General features: G+C 46.0%; 2 protein-coding genes across 2 annotated transcripts; both read right to left on the bottom strand.

The window, feature by feature from the left end:
• Nucleotides 1-9,753: 9,753 nt before the first annotated feature.
• On the bottom strand, nucleotides 9,754-19,199 carry efhc2 (EF-hand domain (C-terminal) containing 2). Its single transcript, XM_070914957.1, has 15 exons — nucleotides 19,158-19,199; nucleotides 18,269-18,457; nucleotides 17,696-17,846; nucleotides 17,302-17,525; nucleotides 16,810-17,061; nucleotides 15,907-16,014; nucleotides 15,273-15,411; nucleotides 14,276-14,441; nucleotides 14,047-14,189; nucleotides 13,345-13,541; nucleotides 12,962-13,095; nucleotides 12,533-12,727; nucleotides 11,565-11,657; nucleotides 11,159-11,258; nucleotides 9,754-9,882 (listed from the first exon to the last, which is right to left on the bottom strand). Exons 1-15 carry the CDS (start codon nucleotides 19,197-19,199, stop codon nucleotides 9,754-9,756), a joined length of 2,262 nt encoding a protein of 753 aa, XP_070771058.1.
• A 524-nt stretch (nucleotides 19,200-19,723) lies between these two features.
• fundc1 (FUN14 domain containing 1) lies at nucleotides 19,724-22,289 on the bottom strand. The gene is made up of 5 exons (XM_070914798.1): nucleotides 22,217-22,289; nucleotides 21,659-21,812; nucleotides 21,395-21,470; nucleotides 21,156-21,284; nucleotides 19,724-20,515 (listed from the first exon to the last, which is right to left on the bottom strand). The coding sequence occupies exons 1-5, from the start codon at nucleotides 22,287-22,289 to the stop codon at nucleotides 20,438-20,440; spliced, it is 510 nt and encodes a 169-aa protein (XP_070770899.1). The 3' UTR covers nucleotides 19,724-20,437.
• Nucleotides 22,290-24,133: the final 1,844 nt, after the last annotated feature.

Genomic DNA, 24,133 nt, shown 5'->3' on the forward strand with positions numbered 1-24,133 from the left:
ACAGTTGCTGTCCTGGGACGGGGTCTGTCTGCGGTGGCGATGGGCGGCTCAGCTATAGAGCCGCCGCTGCCACGCACAGAAAACAGGTGCATCAAAGGACACCGGAGGAGGAGGAGGAGGAGGAGGAGGAGGAGGAGGAGGAGGAGGGGGGGGGGGGGGGCAGGGAGAAATGACAGGTAGAGACAGGGAGGTGTAATTTTTTGAGCCATCGTGAATACCTTTCCCAACCCCCCCCCCCCCCTTCTTCTGTCCTGTCCTACTACATCATCACACTCTTTCTGATTTGCTCCAGTGCTTCACCATGCCCCCCCACCCCCCGCCCAACCTCACCTCCCTCCATTGTTTCACCAGCTTTTAATAAACTAAAGGGCAGATTCCTGACTGGAACGAGAGGGGGGACAGACCCACAGACCTGTCCTCCAGCCACACACACACACACACACACACACACGTACAGCATGCACACACACGCACACACAGTTTGGCATGCAGAGTGCCAAGCTCTTCCACCGTCTACTGACGCCAGCTCCTGCAACGCACACACAAACTTACTCTTTCCTCTCTCTCTCACACACACACACACACACACACTCACCCTCTCTTACCCTCCCCACACGCCAACCTCCTAAAAGCTAAGCTCCTCACTAAATATATCCCCCCCAGTAAAGATAAGACAAACAGTGTGGATTTGAGAGCAGTGTACAGCCAATCACAGGCATGCCATGTGAGCCGGAGCTAAGCTTGTGTTAGCTTTGCAATTCAGACTTCTCAGAATCAGAGACAGAGGACACACATGTATGAATATTCTCAGATTTCTATTTCTTTCTGGCTGCTGTTCGGCCTGCCGTAGCGCCGGAGCTGCTCAGAGCGCGGTGTTTGCAAATTTGGTTTGATCGAACAGAACACAGAACCCCTGATCTCGCCGGGTCAACACACGTGCACCTCAAATCCTAAATCTGCCTCCTCTGTTCTCTCCATCCTCATCGGAGAGAAAGAAAAAAACACACACACACACACACACACACACACACACACACACACACACACACACACACACCGGGAAGTCAGCGAGCTGCGGGCTAAAACCAGCGCATGAAACTAGATCAATCCTCCATTCAGAGCCCGAGCCCGAGGCGCTCTCGAAAAAAAGAGAGCGAGCGCGGGAGTCGTGGGCGTGTTTGTTTTATCGCGTTGGACCAGGTTTCTCCGGGCAGCAGAGATCTGTCACATGCTTGTCTGGCAGGGCGGGCGGTGAGGATCTTCTCGACGGCCTGCGGTTCGTGCGGAGCATCCATTTGTCAGAAGCACATTCCTGCGGCAGTGAGACATTGTGAACTGCCTATCGGAGCTTCAACGCTGTCCAAATAAATACACTCACAATGGGCCCCTGTGTGTGTGTGTGTGTGTGTGTGAGAATATGAAACATGAGAGCACAGACACAAAACCAACCATGCACTGTGCTGCCAGAGCATTGCTGTCTATCTGCACCTGGCTGAATGTGCGATCTTTCAAACACACCTCCTACTCCCCTTCCTCGCCTCTCTCTTCTCCAAACAGTTCAAAGGTGATTTTCAGTTTGAGGCGAGGATGCAGACTCAATTGCTGCAGAGACAAACCGCCCCCCCCCCAAAAAAAAAAACCGCAGACGTGTTCTTACTGAACAAAACTGTTTCTCGTCTGGTGTCACCGGAGGTGGAGAGGGATGTCTGCAGGGATGTCGCACAGTCTCCATCTCGTTCTCTCTCTCTCTCACCTCCTCCAGCCCTCCCTCCCTCCCTCTCACACATCTCAGTTTCATTCTGTTTCTCCTATTTATTTGTGTCCTTCTCTGGCACTGCCTGTCCCTCCGAGGGGCTTCGCTGTTCCTGTCTCTTTCTCAGATGTTTTTCCTCCTCGCTCGGACTTTTTTCTCTCTCCCCCGTCTCATTATCCCCCCAGTCTTTTGTAGTCACTTCATTTTTCATCTAAACACCTTCTCCCTCTCTCTTTTCTCACACTCTCTCTTCTCAGTGAGATGGAAGTGGTAGCGCGTCTCCTCCTCCTCCTACCTACCACAGAGTCTATTATATCTGTCATCATCTCCTTCTAGCATAAGCCAGCAGCCTCGGGGTCCAAGAGAACCGGCCAAGTCAATCATACACTCATGGACATAAACGCACGCACCTGTAAAACACATATCCAAAGTTATTCACACCGCGATTAACCTCAGCTCTGGCACACACACACACACACACACACACATGCTCCCTATGAGCTCTGCGAGTTCCACTATCCTTCCAGCCTTGCTGTCAGTGCCTGATTAGCGAATCCACCGGTGCCAACACAAACATGTTTCCTCCTATTACACATCATGTCACACTGTCTCCTAATCACAACCACTTGCTGTTTCTGGACGCACGCCGAGCAGAACATACCTGCAGTAAAAGAGGAATGTGCACCTGAGCTCGGAGATGCGCAACGGAGGAGAAAGTGAGCAGAAGTTGAACTCAAACTGCACCGCGATGTATGGCCATGTATGTATCATGCACGCACATGACATGCGGAAGGCGCATAAATGTCAAACGAACATGCATCACGTTACCTCCGCGTCGGTCTACAGCCTGTCGAGGAGTAACTATGGGTTTTGATAGAATATGTCTTTAGCGGTATTGGGTATAAAAAAAAATAATAAAAGGAAGGCAGGATCCCCCTGTAGCTGTGGGAGTGCTGATCCTGAGGTGTGTGAGCACCCAGGCTGGCGGTCTTACCTTCAGCGCCGGGCAGCAGAAAGACGGCAGAGGTATCCAGAGAGAGGCTGAGATCCTGCACGCAACACTGGATTTGTTGTTCAACTATTGTTTCCCAGCCAGCTCCTCTCTCCTCCTGTTTCTACCTCTCTCTCACACACACACACACACACACACACACACACACACACACACCGATTGCCTGAGCGCTATTCTCTCCTCCCTCTGTCTCTCTCACCTCCGCTCTCTCTCTCTCTCTCTCTCTCTCTTTTTGTCTGTCCCACAGTCACACTCGCTCACTTTCTCTTCAACAGGGAAATCACCAGAAAGAGGGAGCAGCCTGGATGCTCTCTGCCTGTGAGGACGGTCGTCACATGTGGATCGTGACACAGCAATCGTATATCATACGCCCTTTCTCTGTCTCTCTCTCTCTCTCTCCCTCTCTCTCTCTTTCTCTCTCACACACACACACACACCAGCTGACGCACCGACACGCTCCACAGCGGCAAATGGGAATTCCAGCCCCGGACGGCTCTGCTCGCCCCATCAGGAGAGAGCTGACCAAAAGCTGCAGCCAGTTTTACGAGGTCAGGGTTATAAAACTGTTAGCAGATTTAGTTTATTTAAAAACAACTGGCCCCTGTGGCCTTCCTCTTCACGCGCTTTCTCCTACCATGACATGAGGGGTGGGGGTGGGGGTGGGGGTAGGGGGGGGTGCAGGTGGGGTGGGTGAAGGGGGAGCAATTCAGCAAGAGAAGAGGAGTTAAATGGGAGGGTAAATAACTTTAAATAACTCACCTCCGCAGTCTTCTCTTGACGTGGACATACCGTGTGAGTACAGTTAATGCAGTTGAGGTTCCACCTGCAAGTTAAAGTTGTATACATGTTGGATATGTCATCATAAGACACAAAAAACAGCACAAAGCGTGTTCAACCTCACTCATCATGAACATCTTAAGGAACGCGCTCGACCCTGTGGGTCAAGTGTCAGTGGGAGTCGCTCGGTGGAGATTTCATTTTGTCTTCATCTGTAAACAATTACGTGACGGTGCCGTGACTGTACGTTTGGAAATGCTGGAAAACAGCAGCGGGGAACAGCCTCATCCGTCATTCTCACATGGCTCCGCATGAACACAAGACACCCCGAAGATATACAGGGGGGACAAACTGCGGTGAATGGAGAGCTAATAACGAGAGAGGCGTCGCTGTCACCCTGAGACATATACCTTCTCCGAGGCTCCGCACACAACTGCTGCCAAATGATTGCGACGCATTACGTCACTCGCTCTGCTTCTCTCCCAGCATCTCCGGAATGTCGGCAGCTTAGGCGGGTTTGTTAAACAGTTTAAGTTACTAAAATGAGCAGTGTGATATCGAAAACTGACACTGATGGCGAAGCTGTAATCCTCTAATGGGGGGGGTGAGGAGAGAATCCAGAGGAACAGAACAGCACACAGGCAGACAAGCTGAAGTAGTGAGGATGCATTCTTTCAACATGTTTCACACAGACACGGAGGGGGGAAGGGGGGGGGGGCAAACATGACAAACTAATGCGTTTCTCTCAGTCTGATTGAATAAGAAAAGGGGCGGTCAAACAGTGTGGGAATAACAGCGAGGGCAATGCCAAAATAGGTGAAAAAGAATAACACGAGCTGCGTGAGGCTGACAGCATATGTTCAGATGCTCATTGTATCACACACACACACACACACACACACACACACACACACACACACACACACACACACACACACATGTATACTCACACGCACGTCCTGGTATGCAGAGTCAAAACTCTCGAGGGAAATAAGGGGAGCAAGCTGCACCACACTAAGTAGGGCTTAGTGGGTCAAAAGTTTAAGAAGCACAATTACCTGAAAGACCTCGGCTGACCCCCAAATTTCTCACCTTCTGTTCCCTCACACACAATCACACACACACACACACACACACACACCTTCGACAGAGGCGATTTACAGCCGGCAGCAGGAGAGGGTGAAAACGTATCCACCACCACCAACAGGCTCCTAGAGAGACAGAGAGAGAGAGACCCACGCAAGCACAGTTTGTATTTTGATTACACTTTCAGGCATTGTAAAGGATCACCACTGTGAACAGTGTCAAATGAAATGGCCATAACTCACCTGGACAGGGCCTGACCGCCTCTCCTTTGGCTCGCTCAGCCTGCGTCCACATGAGAGGTGGTGACAGGGAGCGAATGGCTTCAGATAATGTATCATAATATCACATTAAGAAAATGTTCAGCGGAGCCAAATGTGAATCCCATATGCGGAGAGGAGAGGGTGGGGTGAGAGGCGGAGAGCGGGGCGGGGGCGGGGGGCAGGGGAAGCCAGAGGACAGAAGATGTATTGAGGGGAAAGGAGGGGATACACTGAGATGACATACCGCCACGAGAGCAGCTCCCTGACAACTTGTAGAAACGCTTTCACTTTCCGTAGCGATAGCCGCTAAATGGAGCGGTAATAAAGAGCAAAGTAATGTTGTCCATATGTGACAGCTGTTGACAGGTAGCTGTATAAGAGTATGATAAACTCCCTCCGCTGTTTATTCCAATTTCAACGTGGATACTAGTCCATCCCAGCGTCGCTTTGGACCGTACCCTGTGGCCGTTCACACTAGCGATTAGGCCGCAGGTCAGGTTGCACCCTTGTTACAGCAGCGAATAAGCCAGTGACGTGGCAGTCGTCCCTGCCTTTATCGAGCCCCACCTTGGCTGTAGGCAGTCCCACGTGCTGTCCCCACGAGCGCCAGCAGCTGAGATGTGACTGGACCTGACGTGACATCTCCTCATCAGAACGGGATTAGCAGGGCAGGGTCACGTCACAGCTCAATCACGCCGGAGCCGGACATTCGCTGGCCTATGGGCACGGCGTCCCAACACCCGCCACGTCTATCTTTGTCCCGCCGTTCCAAGACTTTGGGCTGATAATAAAACTCGGGTCGCCTACCTGAACAGTTAAAGCTCTCAGTTCTTTTCTTTCAATGCAGGAAAACCTATTTCAAGACGGTTCGTCTGGGAGAGGCACAGGGCCGTGGACTGACTGGTGGAGCACAGACATCTTCAGTCTTCATTGGGAAGATTGATTTCCAGCCTTATTTTAAGCTACATGAAAAAAATGGAAGGGAGCTATAATTCTGGGAGATTTATGAGGACCGGTGTGCAACAGAAAAACAGCAGTGTTTAGCTCAGAAATGGTCTCCGCCGGGAGCCAAGAGCCGTACCAAAAAAAGTCCCATAGTTGTAATTTACAGCCGGTGTAGAATAACTTTCTTTCTTTTCTCGACCAGGTAAAGTAACGTCACAGCAGCTGCCAAAGACAACTGATGTTTGATGAGTGTACCAGGTCTGGGTTTGGAGTTCAGGGGGAAACGCAGTTAGCCGGTACAAGTGCTCAGAATCAAGGAATAACGTCTAGTACAGGAATAAAAACACGGGTATCACAGAGACGCTGCACTCCTCAGACGGTGCTGAGGATCCAGTGATAGCTGTATGCATGATATTGTAATGTGAAATGAGAACAGCAGCCCTGGGTGCGTGTGTGTGTGTGTGTGTGTGTGTGTGTGTGTGTGGGGGGGGGGGGGGGGGGTTCGTGGAGAAAGAAAGGGATGAATTCAGAGACAGAGATAGAGGGAGATATGGAATAATGAGAGAGCAGCTAAGTGTTTCCCCATGTGCACCTGGGGCAGTGGCTGACCCTGTAAAGCGGGGTCTAAGCCTTAGCCCCCCCCCCCATCCCATCCCTCTGTGCCAATGCCCATAGGCACTGAGGAATCACTGGAATGAGGGAGAGCGGCCAAAAACAGTCTGCTAAACTCTCCTCATCTCTATAGAAGTGCGGTTGCAGAAGGCCTCCAGTTTGGCCCAGACGGAGAACACTTAGCTGCTCCATCTTTTCTACAGCCCTCCTGGGACGCTGACGGGCTCCAGCGCTACCTGACTTCTTCCTGATAAGAAGCCAGCAGGTAGGTAGACACCGAGTTTTGCCAAGATAGTATTCAAAGAATTTGTGTCTCCAGCAACTGCATCATTTCAAAGTCAGCAAATTGATTGACGGGTTTTTATTACATTGGCATGTTTGTCTACATCAGAAATGTCTGTAAACCAGATCTATACTTGCATTTAAGTTAGTTAAGAAACCCGAGGTGCAGATTTTTAAGGTTGGCTACTTTGGTTTATGATCAAATACGTGCAAAACTCCACCAGCCTCAGCAGGGCATCGTGTTTAGTGCTAATTCTCAAATGTGAGCATGCTAACATGCTCAACTGAGACGGTAAAACAGGCTAAACCTCAGCATTTCAGCATTGTCACTGTGAGCATATTAGCATGTTAGCATTCAGTTCAAAGCAGCGTGGCGCTTCACAGAGCTGCTGGCAGGGCTGAGGACTCTCTGTGTCGATCATTTAGGAATCAAACCTTTCAGCTTTGAATGGGGGAAATGCGTAGGATATACAGACAATAGAACAATCCCAAATTAGGGTATTACATTGTATAAAAATCAATTGAAGAAACCAAATTAAAACATGAGACTTGCATCGTGATATCAATTACTAGAAGCGCATTCAGAGGGAAGCGTGGGGCCAAGTTCAGTTCTGGGGGAACAGTTCTGAGAAAAACATCTGAACGCAGGTGCTCTGTGATGTGTGTGTGTGTGTGTGTGTGTGTCTGTGTGCTTCCAGGTCTAGGATTTGTTGTCATGAGAAAAGAAAGGCATGCAGCCAGTAAACAGAAACGTTTCCCCTCTTGCTCTCAGATATCTGTTTAGACTTCATAGATTAGCCATGACTCCATCAGACTTGCATTAAGCCCCATCGCGCGCGCGCTCACATGCGTGCGCGCAAACACACACACACACACACACACACACACACACACACACACACACACTGAGATCCTCTCCACCCAAGAGACATTTATGACCTTCCTGTATATCAGTTTTTACAGCGCAGCGGTCCAGAGCAGAACAGCAGTAAAGTGGAGCGAGGACAAAACAAAGAGAACCAGATTCATCACAACAAGGCTCGGTGTTCTGCTTGTGCTCGAGTCGAGACAACAGAAGGCAGTCACTCAAACCACACCGACAGGACCATCGCGTGTGGGGGGGGGGGGTGATTCATGATGGCTCTATCCCTGCGTTTGGTGCAACGTTCGATTCACATGTCGGCCAACGTGGCGGTTGAAGTGCGCTGATACTAACGAGAAGACGCCGGTGGCCTCTCACACAGCAATGTAGACCATCAACATTGGGTAAATGCAATAAAAGCTGTCATGTGCATTTATGAAACCACGTCAAAAATGTTGCACTTACAGTCCTGACAGTTTAAGGGCTTCTCTGGCCTGTGTCTCTGTCTTTAGTGGCAAGAATCAAAGTGGGAATGTCACAATTACACGACGAAACCCACCCAGACTCTTCTGTATCTTATGTCTAATAAAGAAATATGTGTTTAGGGATAAGGCTGGGGATATTGTTGTCGCCAACGAATCCCTTGAAAAGACCACAACCGACAGTGAACCGATCCTTCTAAGAAGCATTGCCTGATATATCTTCTTCCTCTGTGCCATAGAGCTCCACTGCTGTCCAAAAACTATTAAAACACACATCAGTGAGTCACAGCGTCGGTGCTGAGAGCCACGGACAGACTGGGGAAGAGACACCTTGTTGGTTTTACTCTGTTCATGTGGGTTTTCGTGACCAGCCTTCTCCTTTAATCAACCCTATATGTGAACACCAACGGGTTACTTGCCAAATCCTGAAGGACGTCATGCATTCCAACCACATTTCAAAGGCCAGCGATGAGGATGCAACTCATTCACTTTGGGCTGTTGCTGTGCCACAGAGCATGACAGGGCAGAAAACAGGACGAGTGGGTGCAAAGAAGCGGGGAGACTGGCGGGAGGGGAAGGGGCGGTGGGCGGGGAGAGCGGGGGGGTGTTGAAGTTCCTCCCTCTCTCACGCCGTGCTTCAGAAGGCAAAAAAAGGCCAAGTACGCAGTCAGGAAGCTCCCTGCCACCAGCGACCGCATCGACGTCACCCTTTGTGTTTTGGCGGTGGGTGACTGGGGAAGCTAATATTTTAGTATGTGTGAAAGCAGACGGAGAGGACCCGATAATGCCCGGGGTGATGTAATGCTCTGTTTCTGTGCTCAGTGTGAAGGGGGTGAGGCAGGAGCGGTGTGTGTGTGTGTGTGTGTGTGTGTGTGTGTGTGCTGGTTACAGAGAGGGGATTGGGTGGTTGATTACCTCATGTTTATCCCCTTACTAGAATTTGCAACGCAGGCTCTGATTACTGTGGCGCCTCAACCTGAACAACCTGCGCCTTTTTATAGCCTAACACTGCACCGCGCACAGACAGCCAAACACACGGGCTCGTATAAATTAGACCTCTGAAGGCCTAACTTCTCCCGATATTCATTCATTCATTCATCCATTTAACAAAGAGGAAAAGAAATCCCATAACTATCATACAACAAACCGCTGATACTGTCTTGTTAGATGTAGCCAGCGTGCAGTCAACATACAGCACACATCACTCATTCCAAAGGCGACTTCCCGCCTTATCAACTCGGCACAGTGCTGGAGGACACAGTGTAATACCCTGCAATCATAACGTGTGTGAGCGCACGCGGGCCCAGAGCTGAAATATGGTTCTGCTTTAACGCCTTGTGTCTTCCACCATGTCTCAGAGGGATTCACACCAACTCATGTAAACACCCGAGCACACACACACACACACACGCACAAGCACATCAAAAAGCATCTGTGTTCTCAGAACTTTCCCACCCCCCAAAGCATCAATTTTCCAGTTAACTGGACTGTGTTAGCTTACACTTCAACACACTGCATTGCTGCCAAATTATTCATATGCAAGAAAACAAACTTTCAAATCATGCACACTCATCGCAGCCCCCTCCATCAGGAAAACACAACGCTGACGCTGGTTGGCCGATGTACCGTGTCCCTTTTATTCAGGAACAAGTGGTGCGCGTTTCACCTCCCGCTCTCCGTGTCTATGCTGAGGTGGTGGTTGTTGGGTCCCCGTTGTCGGAGGGAAAGCCGAACACGTCCCCCAGAAGGGAAGAGTAGCGGACGTTTGTCATCTTAGCTCCACCGGAGTCAAACCTCGCATTCACATCAAACTGGAGACGACAGGAACAGCAGCACAAGTCACTACACAACTCTGACAGCAGTAAAATACTTGTTTCACAGATGTGCTATTAAGTGCTTTTCTTGGCCTCCACTTCGGTTGTACTTTCTGTTGTTTTAACTTTGTTACTGTTTCCCTGTGATAGATCTCTCCTTTATTTGTCTTACTACGACTTGAAAAACACCTTAGGTTTTCAGTGTGTATCAAATGTCTTGTTTAAAGTTTTAGAAATGCTCCTTAAGCCTCAGTTAGACTGGTTAAACAGAAAACAAAAGAACTTGTTTAGAAAGGACTAATGCAATTTAGCTATTTATTTCAAGAAGCCTTTTTTTGAATTGGTCCCAAGATTGTTAAACATAATGACTAGAAAGAAAGACGGAACAAAATAATATAAGTAATGAGACAATTGGCAATGCTAAACAGCACATGGATTGCAGTAAAGACCGAAAAGGCAACCAGAAAGTAGTTAAGTGAAACTGGGTCCGTCAACGCGACAGCCCTGTTGTACTTGTGACACCTGCAGAGATGCACAAGGTTCAGTGGTTCTGTTTGGGGGGCCTTTTAACGAGGGCACAGTTGAGCAGAGGCTGAGCGACGAGTTTGTGTTTAGAACCCCGGCGAGGCAAAGAGCAGCTGGAAACCGTGGCCGAGGAAAAGTAAGCACTGTGTCGGCACACACACCCAAACACAGATTCGGTCCACTCTCTGTTCTGTTCATGCAAGCCTCCCTTTGTTGTCATGCCATGGTGTATATCTGCTCACCTGTTTCTGCTTAGGTCTGGCTGCAGCTAAAGCATGCAAAATCAGCATTACATAGGAAAGATACAAATACAAGAGGGAGGAACAAAGGAGCTACTTCCTTCCTTTCTGACCACCTCTCTCTCTTTCTGTGTGTGTGTGTGTGTGTGTGTGTGTCTGTCTTTCAAGTAATTGTCCGTGCACAATAAATTGTCCTCTGGTCCATCTAACCATTCCTTCCCACTCACTTGATTCTGCTTTTGGCTCACTTCTCCACTGAGTCATCACAGGGGTAATATATTGATTTTCAATGTACTATTTAAAAATCTGTGCACACACTGTGAGATCACTTGCTGTGCCTTTCTGATTCACTCTCATCTAAAAAGTTCCCCCAACTTTTCTGCTACTTTGGTTTTATAGGTATTACTGCCGCTTCTCTCTCTCTCTCTCTCTCTCTCTCTCTCTCTCTCTCTCTCTCTCTCTCTCTCTCTCTCTCTCTCTCTCTCTCTCTCTCTCTCTCTCTCTCTCACCTTTAAAGTGTCTTCGGGCATTAACGGGGGAGCAGGGTGCTCCACCCAGTTAATGCCAGCCATGAAGGCATGGTAGTCAACCTCGTCCCCATCTGCAAACCTACAGCAGACATGCATCCAGATTAGAAACAGGTTCATACTGGAAAGCTCAAAGAATAACAAACTCGGCTCTCGCTTGATTTAAATGAAGCTTTTTTGCTCCCACTTCCAAAGCATAACTTTCAGTGGTATTCAGTCGAAATGCCGGTTCAAGGGGTCTTTCAACCATTCCAAGAAAAGATTCTGGGCAAAGAAATGGAATATACTTCACAATGAATGAAATGAATCGTTCAAAACCATTCTGAAAATGCAGTGGGACCTTGGAACTGCTCTACCCTGAACTGTGCCATGATTAGTGGGCTCTTACTTGCTGAGCAGACCTCCCAGCAGGTTCTCAGGCAGAGGAAGCTGGAAGGCCTTACAGATGGTCCTTGTCTCTTTGGTGGAGAGACGGCCGGTTCTGGGGACACAAAGAAAAGGAGATATTTGTAGTGGGTTATTTGAACAAAGCTCAAAGAAAATACACGTGCTCCTTAGAGTCTAGAATCTACTTAAACAGTCTAGACTTTAGGATGTCTTCATAAGAACGACGGAGCAGGACCTCATCATCAGTCGGCGCTGACAAGTCGAAGAAGATCAGAGCCAATATGCCATCAGCAGCACATGACTCGGCCTTTGTTAGTATTCTGAAAAGCTGCCACTCTAATATCAATGTGTTATTTATAGAACAATGTCTCAAACTGAATTTATGTGAAGACAATGTGTCTGCGTTAAACAGAGGACGCAGTTGTTTTCCACGGTGATGCCAGACGGTCCAGAGGCCCGTTCTTGTCATGCCATCTTCATTACAGGGATGTTGATGAACAATCTGACACTAACTGAGAGGGTCAACACACACGTAAACGGACCAGCCAGCTGAACCCTGTGGCACCGCTGACCGTCCATTTCAGCTCAGCCGACACATGGACGGGCGGGTCCACGTAGTGTGCGTGTGATTTTAATGCGGATAAAGAGAAGGAAGGTGACAGAGAGGAAGAAAGACACAGTATGACCAAGTGTGTGTGTGTGTGTCCTCTGGCCTGCAGAGCTACATGCCATACAGGTCTTTAGTGCCCATCTGGTTCCAATGCTCCACTCTCACACTGCTGGAACTAATCGCTGCTCTGAGATGTGGGGCCACTGGCTGCACGATTGATGTCTTGTTGTGACGCTGTCTGCCTGTGTGTGTGTGTGTGTGTGTGTGTGTGTGTGTTTGCGTTGCAACAGCATTTTGCTAAGCTAACATCTGTGGTTGTGGTTGTGGTTGTGTGTGTGTGTGTGTGTGCAACCGCCTACTTGTGTCGGTCGTGGTGTGTGAAGGCTCTGGCCATTTCAGGGAGTTCTTCAAAGTGCTTCTTCTTGAGGAAGTCCTGGGCCACAGCAAGCATCAGGCCCGTGTCCACCTCAGGCTGCTCGCGCTCTGAGAAACAGCGGCCCAGAACCAGCACCTCATGCTCACACAGGCCGCAGTCCAGGCCCATCAGGAGGCCCCTGTGGTGCATACAGGCACACAGACACACACACACACACACACACACACACACACACACATAAAGAAAATATCACACAAAAACTGACCAGATCTTGTGTACATATCAGGTGGACTACAATTTTAGCTTTTGCTCCAACTGAGCAGACTCTGATCCTCCACTCCAGTCCATATTGTTGCAAGGGGGGGGCATAATGGACACGTTGAGTATAAACATTTTTGCTGTATTACTGTACCTGAATGACTCATAAGGGATGAAGCCAGTGTTCGTGGGGTCACTGAGAGTCAGAAACTTCCTGATCTCACGCTGTTTCTCCTCCGGCATGGAACGTAGTTTACTGAGGATGTTGCCCACGTTGGCTTTGGGGAACTTTTGACAATTACACACAAATATGCAATCTTTTATCACTTATATAGCATTGCGCAACACACACAAGAAAAGATGGCTGCTCTTCATAGCAATACACAGCTAGCTTGGATTTTAGATCTGGCTCTAGCAGCCCGCTCCAAGACCACCACTGAAAACAAGCTTTCAATGCCAAAATCTTTGATACAAAACCCCACATAAACCTTGGAAAACCACAGGGAACAAATATTCCTCCTTCAGTTCCCTCCCTACCTCCTCAGCATGTTGCTCTGTGTAGTTCAAGGTGTATTCATCGGCATCCAGAAGTTGGAAGTAGTTATTGTTGAGGGAGAGGGTAGCTCCGACGTACAGATCCTGAGCTGTGAAGTACGCAGACAGCTCGCTCTTAAACAGCTCCTGGCCCGGCTTCTTTACACGACCACGCTTCAGGAACTTGCCGCCAAGCACACCTGGTGCACGGTGTGCGAGAGAGGGACGGATGACAAGGTGGGTCATTCGGAATTTTACTGTTGCAACGTTACTTCTTTTTTTTCAACGTCACCAAAAAATAAACTTTGTCGACCAGTAACACAGTTTAAAAGCTCTGGCATTTATGTTTACATCATGTTGGCGATACGTTCAAACTGAAATTAAAATCAAATCTATATTTGTTTCGTATTGTTTCGTCTGACATCATTTCAGTGGATGGAGATCTCATTTTGGAGCCATGCTGAACAGTCGTTGAACCCATGACATAAAACAATACTGTCAAATATTGATTTACATTGATGGGAATATCTCCATCCCTGTTAAAAGTAGCTCCATGAACTAACTGTCATCTGTGTTTTCAAAAGATTCTGGAAGTGGAAACCGAACCTGACAAACTTAATGTTTACCATGAGAGTCACAGATTTATATCTCAGGTCCTAGGAGCAGTTCTGGTGCTGCTGTGGTCCAAACTTTTTTTTTTTTTACCTGAGTTCTTCTGTGGACGTTCAAACACACTGATGGAGTCATCACAGAGGTAGAAGGAGATGATGAACACCCTGTCTTTGTCATCTGGATCGGTGGTCACCATCTTGGCGTGGAAATTCAGCACATTACTGTCTAGGCCACATCTAGGGGGACATATACACGCAAGAGTTGGGGGCTACCACGCTGAAGTAAACATTGCACTGAGTAATATGATTGTGACTCATCCAACCTGTCTTTTTCCATAAATTTGTGGAAATCTTTCTGTGGGGGCTTGGGCAGCAGGCCCTGGCAGGAGCTTAGCGAGTCCTCCTCTGAGCCAAAGCCGTTGTAGGGGGGCACAGGCCTCAGGGGCTTAGGGGCTGGGGGAGCTTTGTACTGCACTGGGGTGAAGTCCTCTGAGAGGAAGAGGGAGAAAGAAAAGACAAAACACTTAAAAGAAGAAAGAAACCCATGAGGAGAGCTGAAATGATCAGAGGGCAGCAGGTAATCCATCCATGCAGGGGCGCAGCAGCCTTGGTCTGACTGTAACCCTGAGCTGACCTCTGACTGCTCAGAGTCAGAAAGGACCCTCCATCACAGTGGCCTGTCACTGGGGGCTCCGCCTGGTTTACTACTGTGACTAAAGCAGCCAGCCCCAAAACCTGCCCAGGGTGGCAGACATATCCAGGACCAGCTTGGATTTCTCCTGCTGGGGAGCGGTGTGCCTCTTTGCGGTCCCCAGTGCCTTTGACTGGGGAGGCATGGAGAAACACCAGTGCTGGAGGGCCAGAGTATCTTATGTCAGGCGGACGGTGGCGCTGAACTCTGTAATTGGTAATATATTCCTCGACCAAAGGGGTGGACGAGAAGCAGAACATTATATAGGCTACTACGTAATCTCAATCCAGCTTTTAAAAGAAGTAAATCATTCCTCAGAACATCTCAGTTGTACTGACTATATATATATATATATATATATATATATATATATATATATATATATATATATATACAAAGTACTCCATCCTCTGAACAAAGGTATCCTGTGCCATACTGCCCCTAAGTGTTCACATGAATGTATTGCAGGCATGAGCAACCGATAACTGAAGATGAAATCCATTCAACTTTGTGAAAGATATGCCCTTTAAACTAATGATTTAAAGCTGTCTACTATGTCTGAAGAGACGGTACACGTGGTTGTAGCTACAGCGACACAAACAAATCAACAACACAGACGTATCGGTTACCTATGCCATATTTGGAGCGGTAGTATTCTTTGGTGAAGTCATCACAGCCGGTGATGATCACTCTCCGGCCCCACACATTCACCTCCCCACCTACAGTCAGATCGCGGTCCTTATAAAACTCCTCATGGACAGCTCCCGTCTGCAGGAGGGAGAGAGAGAGAGAGAGAGAGAGAGAGAGAGAGAGAGAGAAGACTGATGCTGGCAGTCGGCGTTCCAGTTCATCCCAAAGGTGTTGGAAAGGCTAGAGGTCAGTGCCCCGTGCAGGCAAGTCAAGTTCTTCCACACCAAACTTAGACAACCATTACTTTATGGATTCATGGTTTTGTGCACGGGGTGGGGGGGGGGCACAGTTGGAAGCATTGTCTAAAATAGCTTTGTATGATTTACATGATTTTAACTAAATTTGATCTTAATGGGACAAGGGTGTCCCCATACTTGTGCCTATATAGAATAGCTTGTTGTAGGCCCACTGTCAGCACTACAACCTCTGGGCCACACAACAGTGTCCCTCACTGCCAAGTCACCCCTCAAATAACATTCATTTTTTTTCATTTTGATTTTTGTTGTTGTTGTTGTTGTTGTTGTTGTGATGTCAGCATGTTTGTAGCACGAGCGTGGCGGAGACCGGACCTACTTTGAGGCTGTCCAGTATGTAGCGTTTTCCCTGGCTCGCCGAGGCAAACACATTGAGCACTGTGCGGTCCGTGAGCTCTCCGGGCTGCTTGGTTTGTGCTAGAGCACGCTGCAGAGAAAATAACAACCACGGGAAGGAAAAGGCGCAAACTGTTACACAAACACTCGTTAAACAAGATCTCCACAGGACTGAGAAACATTCTGCATGCAAACTCCAGATGCAACCATCTGGAGAGAGACAGATAGAGAGACCAGAAGATAGATGGAGAGAGAGAGAGAGAGAGATGTGGAGAGTAAAGAAGTGATCTGTCCTTAAGGACGAGGTGATTCCCATTGGGTGGTGGATTCTGGTCGTCAACCTTTAGGGATGACATTTAATAAAAGGCATCAGACACACACACACACACACACTCACACACACACACACACACACACATGATTGAGGCCTGGCTGTCTTCAAGATGAATTAGGCTTCAGTCAGTAACTGGAGGAGAAAGCCAGAATGCTTGAGGGAGACTGGATGCTGCAGCAGTCCTGTCAGACCGAATGAGGTCTCGGTGAAGGGAGGGATGGTGGGAGAAAGATGAAAAGAAGTCGCCCAACCAGAAAGGGAGGCACTGCACGCCTTTCGGTTTGGAATAACCATCTATAAATGTAAAATGTGCTAATGGACATGGAAACTGAATGCACTACATGTTCCTTACTACTACTGAGAATGTATCACATTTTCTGACTTTTGCTGTCTAGCATGTTCGTCTCTATATTCTAAAGTGTTCAGGAGTGTCCATAACCTGTAGGATCTGGGTTTATTCTCCCTTCCGCTCCTTGACAACAAATATAGTCCTCCTTTCTCCAATCCCATGGCCCAGCGACCTTCTGAACAGATCCCACCATTGTGCCTCACCTTAGGTAGTTTGCTGCGGCGCAGGAATTTGGGCACTGTGTCTCTCCCAGAGTTTGGGGAGATAATCTCCAGGATCTCTATTGTGTCATCAGCTAGGAAGTAGTACAGGGTGAGCTCCCGGAGGTCCCCGAACATGCTCTCTGTGTCGTCCCAGAAGCAGTCGAAGCGCAGGACTTTGCGGTCATGGTCCAGGAACTGCTTCAGTGTGTCATGCCTCTCGTACGGCCGAAGTGGCTTCATATCTTTCTCAACCTGGACAAGGGACAAAGGATCAATCCATATTATCACACACAAATTGTTTTCTTCAAGTGTGGGTTTCAGTGTTTTTTAACAGGGCATCGGTACCATCAACAGGGCAGCAGTGTTGAAACGATTAGTTGATTCAATTATTTTTGCTTTGATATTTTGATTTGAAATCATTGTTATATTTTATGAGAATGCCCGCAGAAAATGAAAAACCTGAAACAAAAAAGGCCTCACTCTGATGCCTACCTGTTCCCGGAGGGTGGCGTAGGGGTCATCAGGTACAGTGGCAGGGCCATTTAGGTGCACCCCAAGTTTTGTGAGAAAGTTCCTTGTAAAAGAGTCACAGCTGGTCACAGTGAATGTGCGTGAGTACAGCACCATCTGTTGGTTGACGTTGAAATGGAAAACGTTGAAGAACTGGGCATCATTTGGAGGAGGCAGCGGGACGCGCTGGCGACGAATAAGTGTTCCTGCCACAAGGAACAACCACACAGCAATAGTAAACGACAGGTACCAAACTGCTCATCGTATCTCAGTGAAGTGTACGGTCTGTTTACTTACAATTACACCATTGGAATTTTGTTTGAATGCAGACAAAAAAAAAGTACATTTTCAACAGTTCCTGTGATATCTCAGACACCTTGAGGGATGCCGCTGTTCTTGTACTCGGGCTCCACCACCTGCACGGTATCATCCTCCAGGTAGAAGAAGATCTTACACCTCCTGATTCTGTATGTCTCATCTCGTGACTCAGGCACCGCTTCCTGAAAGTATGCTTCAAAACACAGCGCCTGGAGGGGCAAAAGGGCATTTTGTGAATGGGATTGATAAAAAATGATGGCTTTTAGTTACATAACTGGTGATTGGATTTTCAATACTGCTTTAATGACTTTAAAAGAAACATGCAAATGTTAATGCGTGTGCAAATAAACTGAACCGAACATAATCCATCAGAAAGCGTTGCACTGTCCTAAGTGACATGATAAACAGCATGGAACATTTGCTGTGCTGTACGTAAACATATTACACCTTAAAGCCACTGCTAAATATTAGTTATTCAAATTAGACATGACATCAGTCCATTCCTTACAACCAGTACTCACTCTCTCACACACACACACACACACACACACACACATCATGTACAGTTGGTACGGACAAAAATATATGCAACACCAAGGAGGCAAAACTGATGAATTTCAAGACAGCTCACCTGTTTGTCAAAGGCCACCCATGATGGTAAATCACTGCCCCGTCCTTTGGGGTAGACGGAACACTTTGGTTTAATCTTCTGGCCAGCTAACAGCTCTCCTCCGATGCCCGGCTTCTCAGATCCCACCAGCATAGGGACCTCGCTGGAATAGTCAAAATGTTGGGATTTGTGGAATCTCTCCTTCCCCAGCTGTAGTACAGAGAGAGAGAAAAGCAGCATGTCTGCTCACCTGTCCACCTTGATACAAGGGTCCCTTCCTATGACAAACATACTATCATAACATCAACTAATCATTTCAGTTACTCATAATTAATTAGATCTGTGTGAACATGGCGCCACCGCATCTCCTCAGCCAAACCGAGCAGTCGGGTAACTTTACCATGTAAAAATGATGTTCTGCTGTCAGTTATTACAAACAAACAACCGTTAAAAGTGTATTCACATAATGCTAAGTTAGCCAAGAAAAAAACATGTTTGCCTGGAAATGCCATTTCTACATTTCATTCAGCATTATTAAGTTCATAAAAGGATTGGAAAAGGCCTCTTTTCGCTACAGCCGAAGTTGTTTTTATGGTTAGACTCTTTGCTAGTAGCTAGTTAAATAAGGTGCCTGTAACTTCACCACAAGGTGTCTTTGTCACTTCAACTTGTATCTAAAATGTTTCTGTTGTACAGGGTACGTCTACCCTCGTAACGTTAAGTTAAATTAAGACAGCTCAAGTTGCTAATACACATTCATTCGGCTGACGTTAGCTCAGGAGCTAGCTGCTACCTCCCGGACTGTGACGTTAGCTGGTACTGAGGCAAGCCGGCTAACTAAGTTAGCTGACCTGAGCTGAAGTCAAAACACTCGTGTGGAATACGCCAGTTGTAGACACGCTACTCTTACTTGTTTATTGGGAGAATTCCCGGGTAGAAATGGTAAAGCCATGACTAGAATTCTTAGGTTAAAACAGGTTGATTGTTTTCTTCACACAACTCGGCTGTTGTTGTGTTCCAACAGTCTTGTTACTGGTTTCCATGGAGGCATTTTGTTTGAGAGCGTCTCTTAGCAACAGAACGAACTGATAAAATATTTGAACGTAGCAAAATATGAGATTTTAATCTGAGCACAAATTTGACTTTGTCTCAAAAACGCGGCAGGGTTGTTCAAAATGTTGCCTGCACACCTGTACTGTACTAAATATATCATGTGTCTGGAGTTACATGTTGTTAGTGTATCACTACTAATCCTTTTTTTGTATTTTTACCACATCTGTAAACTAAAGAAGCACTTTCATTTACTCCTTCATTATGGACAGCATACACGTCTATCGTATGCTGCAAGTGAAAGTAAAACCAAGCTCAGCCAATAACCCCATAACATACATAAAGGCCTCCAAGAATCAAGATCAAGAGTACAAAGACATACTGTACCATTGTACGTACATTTTCATGAAATAAATAAGAAACATATCAACTGATTTTATTTTTATTTGTTCATCAACCTTCCATAGTAGACAAACCACAGCCTTCAGTACATCAAGCTAAATATATGTACTGCTAAACAAAATACATTAAAAAAAGAGCTGAAGGGGAGGCCGACATAACTCATCAAACATGTAGCAACTCTAAAAACAAAAAAAAAGGCATAACAATCCCACATCTATCGGCACTTTAATCCTGAAGACGATTGATAATGGATTATAGGAATACCACAGGGCACCACCTGCCGTGTGAAGGTGAGTTTAAATACTTGCACTCAGCTGCATTGTGCTTGGCTTAATTTTGCGCAACAAGGCAGCGATAACGGTGCATAATCTTTCAATCTCCGTTTGGTAAAAAAAAAAGAATAAATAAAACATTTGCAACATTCGGATGGCCTTTATGTGTTTTTAATTCACTTTGCATGATATGTATCATTATTTGGCCTGGAAAGTGGAGCGCTTTAAGAGGTTCGTCCAGGTCCAACCAAGGAGCCCCACATCATATTGACAGTGTCTGTCATATGGAGGTACAATATTAAAGTAGACAGAAGGATGTGCAGCTTATGTAGAAACACATAGTTACAAGCTAATCTGAATCGGTTGCTTGCTGTCAAAAACACTTAAACCATCCAGCATTTATAATTCCCCCCTACAGATTTTCATGACATCAAAGAAATACAGACTCTTCTCATTTGGCGAACTCTTAAGATGCCAGGCCGAGCAGGAATCCTCCAATGAAACCGCTTGTGACAACAATGTTTTTCTTCACAAACTCTGTGGACTGAAAAATACAGAAAATATATGTTTCAGTACATTAAGTAGTAACAACAATCCATTCCAGACTGACATTAATTCACACTGAAATGTTTAAAAGCAATTACAGCCTGAGTCACACTGTTAAAAAAGGGCAATATTATTAGTTTACTGTAAGCAAGTGTGCTCGCGCAGTGATGCAGTTAGCTGCTTCCTTGGCACGTTGGTGCTGATTGCTTAAACACACAAACATCTAGCCAGGTCTGAAATATAGGATGGCGGACGAGCGTACTGCAAATTATTCTTGTACCTCATCATTTGTTTGAAGGTGAGTACAGACATTTTACAGTCCAATTAGATGCACTGATTAAGTTGTTTTTATGTTTTCTTTTGTGGCAATTTTGACTTTTTTTATGGATTCATAAAGTGTATATACTGATGGGAAACACGGGGAAAGAGAGAGGGGCATGGTCTAATTTCCCCCCTGGGGATCAATAAAGTATTTCTGATTCTGATGACGTGCACTTTAAGTCTCAAACTCAAACCAGGGACGTTACGGTTAACATGGTAAGTGTTTTAACCACAAGGACACCAGGCCCCAACTGTCTCCTTTTTAAGTGTGATAGAAGGATGAAAGATATTCTTCAAGACTGACACAAAAATCTTACCTTCTCAAAAAACGTGTTTAGCTCTGGGCCTGCTTGTTTGGTGCCCTTCTTTAATTGCTTCTTAGCTTTGTTGACATCCTTCTCTACTCTCTTCCAGTCCACTTGGATATAACCACTATTGTTAGCTATCTAGAGAAAAAGTGAGACAAATTTAAAAACAGGTGAGAGGCAGATTCACCGAAATGTTTTTTCATTCTGTCGAAAGGTTTCACCCATTATGCTTCGTGACGCAAGAATACCTGCAACAGCAGAAGACCTCCCCCTACAGATGTAGCAGCAACCTTTCCGACCTTCTGGAAGAGATATCCTGCACACCTAAAATGAATGGAGACAGAGCATGAAGGTTAATGTAACACGAATGTCTTAAACAACATTTAGCACTGGACTACTTCTGATCCAACTTGTTTATTATGCATATCATACGTATCCATAGAAAACTCAGTGGTAGAGTTAACGAGGAGCACCTGAAGGCACCACAATGCATGTCCAAGGAGAACACTTACCATCCACTCACTCCCCCTATGGCTATCTGTGTGGCCACAGAGTACTTCTCCGCTAAGGGTCCCGAGTTTTTTCCGAAAAGGCGGTTCCACCATCGCTGACGTTTGGCATATTCTGTCAGGTCTACGACCTTGTCGTAAATCTCCTCCTCCAGCTCTTTACATACATGGAAATATAACATCAGGCAGCATACAATAGCAGCGATACAGCAATAAACAGTTCAAATGTTTACGTTACAGGGCTTTCAACACGGCACGGGCGGCTAACGATAACTCCGTGGCTGGCGAGCTACATTCGGAAACTTAGGAAAGTTATCGGGCCTGCCAATAAGTTAGCATGGTCACACAAGTAAAGCTAAGCGACAGTTGAAAAGTTAGCTGTTAAGGCTAAGACTGAAGACGTCGGAGTTTAAGCGTGGGGGGGTAGAGGGGGGAGCCAGAGTTTTAAGGATATCCAAATGTAAGCTAAACGTTTGAAGCACGTCTCGTCCGTTCTTCGTGTTTAGAACAGCCATAGTCCCGGTTCAGATAGAGATGTAATTAGGTTGTAGGCCTGCTTACCCTTGTCGCGGTTCGCCATTTTGGAGTGCGCAGGTCTGTCCTCAGCTGCCTTCACGTCCGGCGTCATTTGCATAATTTTGACGGTCAAAGTAAAAGACACACAGAGACAGGAACAAGTCTACTATTAAATAATACCAAATAATACATTTTGTAAAGCCGGTTGAGAACAAAGGTTTGAGTGCTATAAAGGAAATGTAAGCATGGTGATTACTATTTTTTAAAAGAACAAGTAAGAACAAGCACAACTGTACAGCTACTAGCCTACTACTAAGAAACAAATATAATTTATTATTCTTTTTTTAATGGCTAAACGTGACCAAACAACAGGCAGAGTCTGCCAGCCTGGTTACTCCATCAAGTGTTTTGCAGTAGACTCCTGGTAGAAGGTGGTTAAGACACAATTATGGACAGCCAAAGTTTTTTGTATTTAACCAAAGGTCTCCCACATAAATGCATAATGGCCGTTGGCAGAAGAAATACATTTAGCATGAAAACAACAAAACAAAAGGATAGCTTTTATAGTAGTAGAATTGCTACTCAGGTTGGAAATGTTTATCAAAACTGACTTTCATATATTCCTATAATCAGGTCCGTAGCACTGCCAGTGAGGCTCCTGTGAAATAAGCTGTCAAAGCTGCACAGTTATAAAAATGCTTAAATCAGTCATTAAGTGTCAATAACCCTGTAACACTAAAACGTCCGCTTACCTACAAATGATGTATTTACAGTTTAAAACGCACACTGTTTTTAACATGTACATATCATCCATCACTGTCATATATAAATCCTGCACGTTGTATGTACTGTAGACATGTATATATTGTACATGACCATCCACTTCGTGTACATCCATTCAATATGTATTTCATAGCATTGTTTATATTGTTTACAATTTACCTCCTTTTATTTACAGCATATTTGTCTTACTGATTGTCAGTTTGGTAAAAGGAATTTTGTGGTTTGAAAGAATAGGTTACCTTTAATAAAAGATATTTGCTGCTCGATTTTGATATTTTTTTTTCTCTTAGCAGAATGACATACCTTAAGTATAGTATATCTTTTGTAGTCAATTTGAATTAATTCCCAACATACACTGTGGTGATGTACTGTGGATTTCTGTGGCATTTCTATTGTTTGGTGGTGTATTTTCCATGGTTACTGATACCTGAACTAAAGCAGTCATGTAACATAATAGTATAAAAGAGTATCTACGGTTGAGTTTAGCAGATTTTCTTCACTTACCCAGGCAATTCAACTTAACAACATTTTAAGTAAATGCTACAAGTATGATTTAGCTTCTCATTTGTGTAAGAGAAAAACATCATCAACCATTTGTGAGGAATTATCATCAGAAAAGAGATAAATAATGTGAGCAGAGTGCTGGCAGATTTATAGTACAGTATAACTATACACTATAATATACTAATGCAGTTTCATATAGTAACAGTTTTGTGTACAATGGGAGGGTAAACTAAACAATATAGCTAGTAAATAAAAAGTAATAAAGTCACATAGACCTGAGCATAAAGGACCACTAACATGAAACCTGCAGATAAGCTGACAACAAATGCGACACAAATGTTTACTATTGGCTTTGATTTTACTTGTTTGCTTGTTTGTCATTTACTTATTTACTTATGTTTTTATTTGTGTGATTTGGCTGCTATAACTCTGTCGTAAAGTAGTGTTTATGTGCAACGTTGCAACAAACATCCTTGACAGCCGCCCCCAACACAGACAAATATTGACAGCTATTTTGACCAATAGGTTGCTTTAAAGTACAGTTACGTAATCATAATATAAGATAAGGAGCCAATCGCGGGACTTGAGGTGGGTCTTGGGGGGGCCCGTTTCGTGTGTGCGTGCGCGTGCTTGTCCGCGTGTTCGCAACACATCAACTGGAGACTCTCACGTGAC

This window comes from Enoplosus armatus, chromosome 11, assembly GCF_043641665.1.
Source record: "Enoplosus armatus isolate fEnoArm2 chromosome 11, fEnoArm2.hap1, whole genome shotgun sequence".
Classification (NCBI taxonomy): Eukaryota; Metazoa; Chordata; class Actinopteri; order Centrarchiformes; family Enoplosidae; genus Enoplosus; species Enoplosus armatus.